Source organism: Lepidothrix coronata, unplaced genomic scaffold (genome assembly GCF_001604755.1).
Source record: "Lepidothrix coronata isolate B3197 unplaced genomic scaffold, Lepidothrix_coronata-1.0 Scaffold15, whole genome shotgun sequence".
NCBI classification, from domain to species: domain Eukaryota; kingdom Metazoa; phylum Chordata; class Aves; order Passeriformes; family Pipridae; genus Lepidothrix; species Lepidothrix coronata.
In genome coordinates, this window is record NW_016690195.1 from 5,533,837 (window position 1) to 5,548,029 (window position 14,193).

Sequence of the window (14,193 nt, forward strand, 5' to 3'; positions counted from 1 at the left end):
GTTGCTCAAAGCCCCACCAGCCTGGCCTTGAACACTTCAAGGGAGAAGGCAGCCACAGTTGCTCTGGGCAACCTGTTCCAATGTCTCATCATTCTCAAAGTAAAGCATTTCTTCCAATCCTAATCTAAACCTACCCTCTTTCAGTTTAAAGCTATTCTTCCTTGTCCTATTACTACATGTCCCTCTCCAAAGTCGCTCCCCAACTCTCTTGCAGGCCCCCTTTAGGTACTATAAGGTCTCCCCAGAGCTTTCTCTTCTCCAGGCTGAATAACCCCAAGTCCCACAGGCTGTCTTCATAGCAGAGGTGCTCCAGCTTTCTGATCATCTTCATGTCCCTCCTCTGGACTTGTTCCGACAGGTCCACGTCTTCCTTATGTTGGGGAGCCCAGAGCTGAACACAGCACTCCAGGTGGGGTTTCACCAGGGCAGCTGGTTTCACATTTTCACCTGGTTTCACCAGGGCAGAATCACCTCCCTCAGTCTGCTGGTCATGCTTCCTGTCATGCAGCCCAGGACGTTTGGCTTTCTGGTCTGTAAGCGCACATTGCCAGCACATGTCCAGCCTCTCACCCACCAACACCCCCAAGTCCTTCTCTCCAGGGCTGCTCTCAATCCATTTCCTGCCCACCCTGCTTTTGTGCTTGGGATTGCCCTGTAACAGCATGCCAGGTTCCTCAAGATAACAAATCTTTTAAATAATAAAATATCCTTAACTCTCATAGAAAGCAAAATAAGAGAGAGAGTATTTAATACATCCCTTTTGAGAACACCATGATTGCAAACAGATGAGTAACATGGAAAAAGGGATGTTCAGTTGTTTCCAGAGTAAACAAGAACTCCCTTGCAATGGACACATTTGGGCAGAATGTGAGTTTTAGTCATTACATATTGTAATATAGCCTCTGAAGAGGTAACCATTTTATTTGTTTCCACTGTTGCCTGAGACAGCAGAGCATGTTTCCAGATATCTACCTCACAGCAAGATGAATTTGACAAAGCTAAAATTCTCATCTATATTGAAGCTTCCTGCAGTAGACCCAAGGTGACAAAATCATGGTGGCTATGAATCCTTCACTCCTCCATTTCCCAAATATCACGTTCTTAACTCCGTGTTCACAATGATTAAATCTCAGGTTACTAAGTAATATTCATATACATGTAAAAGCACTTTATGCTGCAAAGTAATAAGCTATATCAAATCTTTTCTACAGGACCTCTGCTGGAATTCTACCACCTTGTTTGACATTATTGCCCAACAATTAAAATTTAGATGCAAAACAGTCATGAAATGGTAATACATTCACTAAGCCTTTTGAAAAAGCATTTCCAAGATAGTTTTAAAAGAGCAAGGAAAAACTTTTCAATATTAGATATATGACATAACGCTGCTGTAAGGAGAAGGAAAATCAGGTTCCTTGGAAAGTTTCTGCAAGGGTTTTTGCAAGGTACAACTGCTTGCCTCCCTCTTAAATTCTCACTCATTATTTAATCAGTTCACCAATACAAGTCTGGAAAATTTACAGGAGAGTAAAAACAATCACAACTAAAGAAACACTTATTTTTCTCTCAATACTCTTAACAGAGTTCTGAAATGATATCAGAAGAGAGATGCAAACTAGAAGGCCACTTGTATTTGTGACTCTCTCAGTACTTTGGTACCACAGATAACAGCAGCTTTCCTGCCAGTACACAATATATTAGGCATTCTTTGTTATGGAGTTTTAAACAAACTATGAAAAAAAACCCAACCCAGGGTGAAGCTGTCACAACTGACCCTTTGGTTTAAATGTATTGACAATGCCAATCTAAAGAAAAAAAAAAAACAAAACCAAAAATCTTCAGACACAACTATTCAACTCAACCACAGCTGTTTGTCAAACCAAAGCATCCTCACTGGCCTGAGTACTCTTATGTTGCAAATATACCACACCTGGACTTGAGCATCACAGACAGAATGGTAACACAGCATTTACAGTGGGATCAGAGGCAGAAGTAGCACTTCTGAGTTTCCCATCCCAGGTTACAATACCAGTGCTTTTTACAATATTGGTGCTTTTTCTGTCAGCCATTTTCTCATTGTAAATTAGTCACTTGAGATGAAGTACAAAGTCAAATGAAAATGGCACAACTGAGAGTATAACCAGACCTTAACTAATAGCATTCAATGTGTATTTGCCAGCTATACTTTGACTCTTACTTTGCTTCTGGAAAAAGCTACTAGAAGGTATTCTAGTGTCTCTTAAAATATGAACAGATTGCACTGCAAGCATAAGTAAGTCCCAAACCAATAATCTAAAATGTGCATATGCCATGAAATTGCTCCACTTAAGTACCTGTATAAGATACATAACACTCCATTAATTTCATTCACATTTTACTCAATACTACTGAATGTCAAAATATCAAAAGTTTTTGGTCAAGAGTATTTGAATTGGGGATTTTTTTTTTTAATGATACATTCTACTTTGCACATCATACACTTGTAACTCTTTATGCCACTTTTTTCATAGGTAAACAGTGGCATTTAAAAACAGAAGTGAATTCTCAAAATTCAGAATTATGTCAAACAAAGTCATTTGGAACAAACAATGCATAAATCTATTCACATGTGCAGTAGCAGCCTCTGACAACTGCTTTGACAAAGCTGTTGATGCAGAAGACACTTTCCCATAGCTCTGAAAAAGCTTATTTCAGTGGCAGCAAAGTCAAAAAACTTTGTCGCTATCTTACAGACATATTCTAATGAAAAAGTTTGATTCCCCTGTAAAACATCCCCTTTTTGAATTTCAGCAAATTGCACTGAACTTGTCAGATCATCTACCTATCCAGTTCTACAACAAATTGTTAACACAAACTACAGCAGAGCACACTGAATAATTAATTTCCAGAGTTCACCTTTATTAAAAACAAGGTTTTTGTTGTGAGAACAAATAATCTCTCATTTGTAGCTTGAAAGCCTAAGATAGGATCATTTGATTCCAGGGTTGCTACTAGCTGCTTAGCAACCTGTCCTACTTGTCTTCCTTCCTTCCTGTTGTAGAGAACTGTGGCCAGAGGAGTCGGCTGACGATAGATGAAAACTCGTCGCAAGCACTCGCAAAGAGCAGCGTAGGAGTAATCTGGAGCACAAGCCATGAACTTCTTGTCTTGCTTTGATGCTTGGACATAACCTGTGTAGCCCAAAACCAAGCAGAATAAGTAATATATTGGTTTCAAGAGCACTTTAACTGGCCGATACAAAACCAAGCTTAACTTAAAAAATAATATGCAATTAGTAACAAAAAAAAGAAGATATATGTTCTTATTACATAAGGCAACAGTTTCTGGAGGGATGCATTAAACAGTTTAATGCCAATATACAATTCTTCTGTACATCATCTTAACTGGTGTTTTTTATACATATGTATGTACAGCTAGATAAAAGCCCCACAAGGTCTTTCATTTTCTCAGCAGGATCATAAGGCACAGATATGGCCCTTAAGGGCAGTCTTCACCCAATATTAGCAGAATAACTCTTTTCTCTCCCTTTATCTCCCAGTGTGTAATTACATCTAAAAATTAAGATTTCTGAGCCTCTCTAATCTCGAACAGACACTTAAAACCTGTTTTCTATTTAGAACTGACTGAAAAAGATGAGTTACTTTTCAACACACTGTAATTTCCGTTAATACTCACTCGGAGAAAAATCTTCCTTTTTCTCTTTCATTACAGGACTCTATTAGCAATCAGACTTATTTCAGACTGATTTCTTTTCACACTTTTGTAGAGAGGCTTGAGACACAATCTTTGCCAAATGATCTACCATCTTTCTGAAAGGTTATTTGCTTCACTCCCATTGAACAACGCATGGCAATGGTTATGACATGGGACAACGAGACAGCAAAAATCTAGAGGTCTCTTATTAAAACATCTTACCTTAAGTTTACATATACCTAGACACATAATCAATTAACTGTAGCTATTTCTTGGATGTTTTCTGTGTGGGTGTTAATGTGGTGATTGTGCTTTTCAAGTCTCTAATTCAAGTTCACTTATCCAAGGAACTCTCCTTTTAACTGTGCAGTACTGTGCTTGCATCCTGTACATGGTCTGAAAAGGCTTATTTTCCTTCCAGAGCATAAACATTTTATTTCTATGCTCTCTTATGTCTAAAACTAAGCTACCACGCTGCTATCAACAAAATTATAGTAACTTCCAATTAAGATTTAAGTAAGAGAAATATCAACAGAAGCCATACTAAAAGCACTCAGATAGAAAAGTTTCAGGTGTGTGACACAGAACTTAATTTCCTACCTAAAGCATTAAAAGTTGCAATGTGTTCCCACATGTTCTCTGGTTGGTCAGAGTGAGGTTGCCAGAGAAGAGCATCAACATCGTGTCTCAGGCAGAAGCATGGCATTTCTCTGGGATTCACAACAACTGAGAAAAGATACGGGTTGCTTCCAAGATTAATCTGAAAACAAAACAAATATTGATTCAAAGCATAAAAAGCAGATTCTGTTACACATATGCTAAAGTCAGATGATCAACGGTTTCATGTCTGTTAGTTGACAAAATGCTTGAATACATTATGCTACATCCCCACTGGTCAATAGCTCAATACATCACAGACACCTAACACATTTCAAACAGATGCAATTAAGTTCCTTGGGATAATATTTAGAGAAACATTACCTCTAGTATACAAGCAAATGGGAATGTGTTTTGTGCAGAAATGGTTTTCTAGGACAGAGGATCCTAACCTGCAACTTCTAATGTTAGGAAAAGATTCTCTCTAAGTAATCACGTCTGGTTTTCTGCAATGCCAACAGGGAAGGACATACTGTCCCTCTGAGGTAAAAGCTGGTAAGCACTGAAACAAGGATTAGTCAGAATACTAAAACTAGAAAATGTCAACATTTTTAATTTAGTTACAATCAAATAATTACTAAATATCAGATTGGAACACTTGTCAATAAATATGTCTGTAGGAGTTGTGGGTGAAAAGCTGTACCAGCCACATTTGTGAAGGAACGGGCCCCTGAAATGCTAACAAAAACAACTCCAAACAACTTGAAAGAAGAACTAAATAAAAATGAAAATACATTTCTGTAAGATGAAAAATATACTGAAATACTCATATTCCTACACACTCCAACAAGGACCAAAACCACAAGTTCACATAGATGAAGTTGAAACAAAAATCTATCCACAGTAACTGTCCTTTGTCCATAATGCTTGACACACATTAACCTTTGAATTACTTTTATGCCACCCATTTTAGGAACTCTTTACAAACATTTTGTGGAGTTCAAACTTGCACTATAATATCTTGCTGCCCACTAGAAAGCAACCTTTCTTGATGCCATGATCTCATGTTCCTCCTGATCTGGGAAATGTCTCTGGGACACAAAATTCTTACCCTTCAGAGTGAGAAGCAATAGTTTAGGCTCAGTTATTCAGGACTGTATCCAGTTTGGGCTTCAAAACCTCAGGGATAGAAGCTGCACAGCTTACTAGGCAACCCAATCCATGCTACAACAATGGTTGTTTTTCCTTTTATTCAGTTTGAACCTCTTGTTTCTACTTATGCCTGATGTGTTTGGTATATCACTGAATAGCTAAAATCCCTTTGAAAAGAGTTTCTGTAAAATGTCCTCCTACCAATAACAGATTTTATCTACTGACAAATGTCTGTCTATCACACTGTACCCACAAACCAGACTATTTTCTTGGTGGAGCCATGTATCTGTACTGCCAGAGGAAAAAAGACAAGAGATTAAAAAAAAAATCAAGGAAGAAAAAAAAAAACAAACAAAACACCAAGCTCTCTAAGATACAGACGTCAGACTTCTTCTCTAGCTTTTTCAGAGGAAACAGAAAATTATGAACTGAATCAAATCTTATCCTGTAACTATGACATGTTTGTACAAAACAGGTTATCCTACATGTACTTTGTGTGACACAGGGTAGCGATGGGGTGCAAAATCAATGTTTATTACAAGTTTAATAGAAACATCTTGAAAAAAAACCCCAAATGACCACAAGACAATGAGTTGATCTGTAATGTTTTTGTAAGATTTTGCTCTTTCCCACTCTAGCCAGATGACCAGATCAGGTTCTAATTTTACTGTTAGTCAAGGTTGCTTACAGTCCAGATCAAGCACGTTATTAAAGCATTTTGCCTACAATCTGTTATTTTCAGTGTGATTGACAAAGAAGTATCATAAAGTGATCTATGCTCCACCTTCTTGGTAAAAAGGGTCCACTTTCTACCAGGCTATCTGAAAAATTACTAAGAAAATTGCAAACTAAGCCATCTAAAGAATATTATGCCACTGAAAAAGACCCTTTTCTTATAATTATTTTGACATAACTTTGCTTTTTCAAATGGTTGACTTGTGAAAGTATATATATTTTTAAATCAGAACAAAAGGAGCCTTGTTTTTATATTAAAATGACATTGAAGGACACATCTGGGTGGACAATTTCTGTTGCTACTGTGATACGATGTTATGGAAGAAATTAATGTGTTTTCAAGAGTTTGCAATTTTTGTACCGATAACAGAATTCAACTTGCATATAAAAATGTTTTAAAGTACTTCTGTAGTAATTTGCAGTACTTACTATATGAGTAACTTTCAAGGTATCGCCATCAAATCTGCACAAACTTGCGCCATCTTCAAGAAAAGCATCACATTCTTCTAATTCCTGAGCATTACAAGGTGGTTTTTCCTTTTCAGGGTTTGGATTCTGAAATAAAGACAATGGACGACACTGAAAATCCAAACTACAGAAAAAAAAAATATAAATCTCTTTACATAACAACAACAAAAAAAAAATCAACAGAACTGGAAGAATCATTTGCCTATCCATACATACTGAAAGATTAAGCTATTATGAAATTATTCAAAATTAATAGAACCGTTTCTGATGTGGAGGATAGCATGAGTGGTAGGTATAACAAAATCCATTTCAGTTTGAGGAAAGGCACATAAGCAACTAAAACATGGTCAATAAATTCCCTTCTCTAAGTAGCAAAAGTATACAACCCTGAAAACCTATGTACATTTAGTAAATGTACACCAGTGTAAGCTTGTTTCAGCCTGTTATTGAAAATGCTATTAAAAAATGGATTAATTAATTTTGTGAGGAGTTCTCAATACATGCTTCCTTTTAGCTTTGCTAATAAAAATTTTAATTTATTTAAATATATTTAATGTTTTTTAAATTAATGAAAACTACAATTAAAAAAAATCATCATTTTAACCTCAGTATGGGGTACAAAAGAAAAGATATTTGAAGTTCCCAAAGAATCTATAGTCAAAAGATATACTACAATATTTTACTCACAAATAGTGAGGGAGAGAGGAGAGAAATCAATTTGAAGTACTAAACAGAATTTAGTAACACTTTTCAGCCTTATTTAAAAAAAGTAATAATCCAAAACTGATACATCAAGAACCACAATGAATCACACTTCAAAAATTTTAGATGAGATGCCATTTTCTAATTAAACCAAAGGGGAAGTATCAAGCAAACAGCAGTTAAAAATTACATTTTATTTTGTTTTAAGTAGACTTCCTGCATAACAATAATGCCAGAAAGTTCATGAGTCATGTTTTTAAACATGTCATTTACGCTCACCGTATGTAGGTCAAATACAGTATTGCTAACCTATTGATAAACAAGAAACAGACAGCCTCCAAAATCAAATTAACCGCTTTAAAACAAACGGCCACATCCTAAATGGTGGGAACAAAGTTTATTTTCAATGTTAAATCAGGCTTCTGTTTGGTGCACAGACACTATCGTGTAAGCTAAATTGAGTCTCATATGAAGATGATATTACTGTTGAAAATACATTCACAACTCTAGTCCCATTTGTTTGTTAACAGTTTCAATTAAAAATGAATGTAGTTAGGAGTCTGAATAGTAAATGAACTAATGAACCAGGTCAATGAACTGCAAATTAGGATATCAAGAAAAGACGACATGCAAATGTACAAGAATTTTGAATGCTTTATTTTCAACTCTTTACCATTACTTCAGAAGTCAGATGCATCAGGCTTTCAGCTATTTCGGAGCATTGGGAAGGGTCCATAATGAATTCCCCTCTTGTGTCACCAACTATTAGCTCTGGCCACCGGGATCCCTCATTTTTCTTAATTAGAGAAATTTCCAAACTAAAATGCAAAGAGAATACAAAGAGTAGCACATGAAAACACTATATCCATTTGTCAGATTAGTAAAAAAATCCTCTAGATTAGAGCACCTCTCATCAAGCTGAATTAATAATGAAAATCAAAGAAACCATTAGCATTCAAATTATAAAACAAACCATTCTAAGAAAAAAATATTCTAAAGAAAAACAGACCAAGGATTGATTTCTAAAAGCCTAAGCACAAACCTCAGGGTTTTCAATGTAAATGCAGTTTCCCCTGAAGTAGACTCATTAAAATATTTCATATACAGCAGGAGATCACTTGTAAAACAATTTTTTCAAATACTGCCAGACTTTTACTACAGCAGTTTATTTGAAACATAAGTAGTGGTTCCTAGGGCTACTTAAGTGTGGATATCTAGGACAAAAATATTTGTTTTAATAGACTTCAGAAATACTACAACAGCTAATTATATATACTATCTAAAATAATATCTCAGAAGAAGTAAGATTTCTGTAACATAAAAAAACCCAACAGAATAATCATTTCTCAACAGAGAATAATCATTAAATTATTAGGAATAACTAATTAACTAAATGCAAAATAAGACACTTAGCTCAATGCACCAACACAGCAATTCCATTTAAATACTCTCTTAGACAAACACACAGATATAACCATAAAATTAAAGTTAGTTTTATTACACTCAATTTTTAGATACACTTACAGGGTCTCCAGCGAAAACAGCTATAGTGTTTCTGACAGAAAACCCTTTAAGTTACTAACTACTGTATCATAGCAACAACTATTTGGTGAACTCTGAATCAGTTTCTGAAGCAATTTCATTGGTATTAGAAATAGCACACTTTTACAGAAGACATTTGGAGCAAGTTTTAGACTTTTAATCAACAGATTTATAGTGGCACTTCAGTATAAACATTAAGAACCGAGTGCAACTAATTACACTGAAATATGGAATTACTATTTCTCATTAAAGTAAGCCTGAGATTCATGCAATATCACTCACTCAACTGAATAAAAAAATTGAGTTACTCAGCTGAGTTATTTTTCAGCATGATACCTAATAACCAACAAACATGAAGTCATGAAGTTTAATATACAGTATTAGTATATTATATACAAACATATAATTCTTCTGGAGCATTACTGTTTTTTACATTTAACCTTTTGGGGACCTGATCTTGACACAAATGGTGGCCTTTGCTGTAGATAAACAGCTATCAACTGTTAAGTGGATCAACTGGTGATGTACATGTTTCTCCTTGAGTTCATGATAAGAGTGTGACTATCTCCCTGAGTTAGCCTGACCAGTGTGGTGAGTGAATATATGGCTCAGTCTAGGCAGAGTGTGAAAACTAGACAACTCATAAAACAAAAATCTGACTGTTTTAGGGAGATCTGAATTATTTCCCCCCCCATTATTTCATATTTTTATTTCAGAAAGAAAACTAAAATTTACTTCTCAAATAAAAGGATGAATATTTCTGTTTGTGGTCTACAGCATATTAGGTTCACACAGATTCATTTTCTATAATGTACATAATGTATAATTGATTAGGAAAGTATAATAAGGAAATTATAAGTCAAACCTAAAGAATTTCTGTTATATTATTACTAAAAAAGCCTGTTTGTGGAAAGTTGAAGTAAAAAGAGAAATTATTAACACAAACAATGAGATACATTCAAGTTGACTCTGCTTACAAATCTGTGTTTAACATTTTGGTGTTTGAGTGTTTTGGTTGGCTTTTTTTTTTCCTGGCAAGTTAACTGTAAAAGGAGGGTGTGGTGGGGGATTACTTTACAATTAGATAAAAAACCAGTACTGTGAGACAGCATTGCAAAAGACAGTGAACTGTTTTCAGCAGAGGAAACAGATTCTTGCAAGGAGGGACATTGGGTGTAGCATTAAAAGAGCCCATTCCCAGAGAATACGGTATAAACTCTGAAACCAGTTCCTACCAACAGGAAAACTAAAATCATATACAATACCTTTTGTTCTCTCTAATTATCCAGGTGCAGCTTTCATGGTCCACAGATGAATAGAGTTTTCCTTCCATTAAAGGAGGTTGGTCTCTCAGCGTAACACATATGTTATCAGGAGAAAAATGCACTTTTATGTCATCTTTAGTGATGTCTTGAGGCAGATGAACTGTTATGGTCACATCATCTTCGGTCTGCTGCCAGTAATAAAGAGGGTCTACAATTGGAAACATGCAGGAAAATACAAACTAGATTATAAGGATACAAGGATTACTCGATCCCATAGCATACAATGCTGGGACATATGAAATTTTGTGAAAGAGTGGAAATTAACTTTTACTCTGAACAATTTACACAAAATATATTCTGATCATAAAATGAAGAAACACTTTTTTAGCAATCAAGTTTGTCTGTGTCCTTCATTTGGAAAGTAATTTATATTCATGTCTATACTCAAATATGCTGGTAGAGTTATACAATGGACCTTAACTATTACTCAAGTCAATGTAAACTCTTTAAGTTTACTGTAGCATGACAAAATTGATACCCAAAATGTACTTTAATACACTGAAACATTAATGATTAATAATCTGGTTGAAGAGACATCAGGTACAGTGGTACTTCTAAGCTACTGAATGTTCAGAAGTATATGCCATTCAGAGATATGAACAAGTTTTCTTACGTATTTTGCCAGAGGTTATGCTGACTATTCAACAGAAATGATTTTGGAAGACCAAGTAGTCTTAATAAACAACTTTATTAATAGGTTTTTAGATATTTAGTTTTATTTTGATTGCAAAGAAAATAAAGTATGAATGCCTTTTGTTGAAATTATTATTTTTTTCTGAACCGCTTTCCCACTGGAGGAAAGATAATCTTTTACAGGATTCTCATTCTTTGAAAAGGAAAAGGTTTTTTAAAATTATTACTTAAATTTTAGGGAGGAGTAAATTACATATCAAAAAGCTTTCTTAGGAACAACAATTTGAGGGGGTCAATGCCCTCCTCCCATCTCGGAAGATTGGCTTCCTAATTTGAGTACTTCAGCCAGATGCATAAATTTAGGTGTTACCAATCCAACTACTATCAAATACTTAGTATAGTTCTGTTTCCAAAATAGCCTCTTTCTTAAGACAGAAAAATTGTGTCTCCTATCCAAAAAAGCACCTCATATAGGTTTAAGCAAAAAACAAACAGAAGAAGTAGCCAATCTGTCTAGAAGACAGATACTAAAACAAACATTTATAGCTAGAGTTTCCAAACAAATGCGAAACTGACAAGATATTTTCTAAGCCAGAGAGCAGCCTACATAACAGATAAGTCTTACCTTTCTTTTCATTTAATATTTTTGTATCATCATTTTCTTCTAATTTGTCACTTTCACTTTCCATAAATTTGAATGGTTTGTGGGAAACAATCATTAGACCACCTCCACTTTGCTCTATTGCTGCATAATGGGGGACTGATTTTCCTTGTAAAACTCTCCTTTTAATGATTTCATATTTATGAACACCTATAAAAAAAAAAGTGGTAATATTTTTCTGGAAGACAAATTATTATCTGAGAAACACATCACACTCAAAACCACTATGCAAATCTACTGCTTAAATCACAGGACTGTATTTTAAAAGAAAATTTCTATTTCCCAATAAGTTTGTTAAATATTGGATTATTCTAAGATTGCCTTTTTTATTTATGATGTCTTTGTTGATCACAGCTAGCCCAGCACAGTCTCTGTACAAACAAGTTTTCCAAATAATTTTCAAGCTGCTGTAAAAACCTGAGAAACAATGAAATAGCTAGTGGTAATATTTTACTCATAATGGAAAATGCCCATATTCCTCAACTCTTTTAAGGCACTGTTCTCTAAAAGGGAGGTCCCAGATGTCAGCTACTGGCATCAAGGACCACATCACTCCCTACTGTGCTCTGAAACACCAGTAAAGTCACAGGTCCTAGCACGTTTGTTCTTTTTCCATCAGAATCTTACTGCCCACAGTCTTCAAGAACAACTTGATAAAATTGTCACAGATGATAAAATCATCCCCAGGAATTTTAGTTTAGTTTTTCACATTTCTGCTTCATCTCTTCATTAAAAGAAATCACTGTACTTGTAGTTACGACTTTACTTGCAAGAAATTGGGAAATCATTAGATTTCTCAATCAGCAGATACATTAGACAAGACCAGAGATTATGATGGTAAAAATCCTCTATGTCCCCCTAGCTCTCCAAAATGTTTGACCTCAATGTTAAACTTAGAGAAACATCAAAGTCATAGGAGAACACAGATAATAATCACAGAATTACAGAATAGGCTGAGTTGGAGGGGACCCACAAGGATAATCAAATCCAACTCTTAGCCCTACACAGGCCCATCCATCCCCAAGAATCACACCATGTGCCTGAGAGTATCATCCAGATTCTTCTTGCACTCTGTCAGGCTTGGTGCTGTGACCACTCCCCTGAGGAGCCTGTTCCAGCTCCCAGCCACCCTCTGCGTGAAGAACCTTTTTCTAATACTGAACCTTAACCTCCTCTGACACAACTTCAGGCCATTCCCTCAGGTACTGTCAATGGTCACCACAGAGAAGAGATCAGTGTCTGCCCCTCTTCCTCACAAAGAAGTTGTAGACTGAGGTCTCCTCTCAGTCTCCTCCAGGCTGAACAGACCAAGTGACCTCAGCCCTTCCTCAGCCTGCTTCCCCTCAAGGCCTTTCACCATCTTCGTTGCTCTCCTTTGGACGCTGATGGATAACCCAGGTATAATTTAAATCCTCTCAGTTGGTTACCTTCTTTGCTAAGCAAGAAGTGGATTAAAGGTTAGTAACTGGACTATAATGTAACTCCAGTACTTAATGGCGTTAATTAAAGCACCACTCTTTTTCTTAGAAGCTTTGGTTGGACTGAAGGGAGGGCAGCATTAATTGAAGAGATTCAACCATTCTACTTAGAGACAGAGTAAGACATTCATATAATTAGAAGACTCCAAGCAAGAGGGCAACATGCTTTATAACATTAAAAAATTACTTTGGCTTAGATATATAACCAAAAGGAGCATGTTTTTGTTGCAGTGAGCAGTTAGCCACTCTGTGAATAAGCTGTTTTAACTGACAGAATCTAATCATGCACTGAAACATAACAAATTAGTTTGTACGTCTCTCCTACAGCATTTGCTCACCGGTTAAAAGGCATTAAAATATCACAACTTACCGTTGTGTGACAAAACCTTTGTAGAGTATTTTTAATCAAACATCAGAACTTCAAAAAGTTTTAAGTAAGTCTTTATGATCTTTCTGGTAAGTTTATACTGAATGATTTTTCTTGTAGAGAAGGTCAGAAGAAAGCTAATGCCACATTTCCTTAGCCTGATAAAGCAGCAAGGTGGCTCTTCATTTCAAGCTTTTACAGTGAGGATTCCTAAAACATTGGTTAGCTGAAGAAAATAAAGTTTGAAAGGGTATACCTTTGTTACAGTCCTCTGAGGTACCACAGAAGATGTGAACAGACCTAACCACTCCCTCCATTCTGATTTATTTTCATACTTCCATTTTTTTTGTTCTTAGGTAATACAATAGTGGTGGGTGTGATTACTTTGTCTGGCCAAGCAGACATGGCAGAGACTCTCACAGTTTTTAGTGTCAAGAGACATAACTATGTTTTAAGGCTTTGCTTTGATGAATCACAGATTTTGGCAATTTGAGAAATGGCTTGTTGATTAACTACTTACTCTTACTACAATATGATTTGATAAACTGCACCCACAGGCAAAGTTTCAAGAAAAGTTAAGCATAGCAATTGACTACGGATGAAAGAGGATGAAAAGAATTGTAATTCCTCAAAGAAGTTTTGTCTTTGAGACTGGTTCATACATCAGTCTGATTTTTGAGTTGTTTATTTAAATTAACTCAAAACTTATTTTTCTCTTCAGTTTGCTTTGAATCTTGTTATTTACATCTCTACTGACAATAATCTCAAAAATTTTGTCTGTTTCTTGGAAATGCTGGAAAACTGGCAAAACTTTTTGAAAGATTTTTAAATCCACGTCTA

General features: G+C 35.5%; 1 protein-coding gene across 3 annotated transcripts in view; it reads right to left on the minus strand.

Annotated features, from left to right (window-relative positions):
- Positions 1–371: 371 nt before the first annotated feature.
- NUDCD1 (NudC domain containing 1) overlaps positions 372–14,193 on the minus strand; it is a 36,090-nt gene continuing 22,268 nt past the window's right edge. For all 3 annotated transcript variants that reach the window (XM_017806501.1, XM_017806502.1, XM_017806503.1), the window contains 6 exons: positions 11,473–11,658; positions 10,155–10,362; positions 8,021–8,165; positions 6,607–6,732; positions 4,294–4,453; positions 372–3,170 (listed from right to left, as the gene is read on the minus strand). In XM_017806501.1, coding sequence (XP_017661990.1) covers positions 2,878–3,170; positions 4,294–4,453; positions 6,607–6,732; positions 8,021–8,165; positions 10,155–10,362; positions 11,473–11,658 — 1,118 coding nt within the window. In that variant the 3' untranslated portion in view covers positions 372–2,877. The remainder of the gene's footprint in view (positions 3,171–4,293; positions 4,454–6,606; positions 6,733–8,020; positions 8,166–10,154; positions 10,363–11,472; positions 11,659–14,193) is intronic.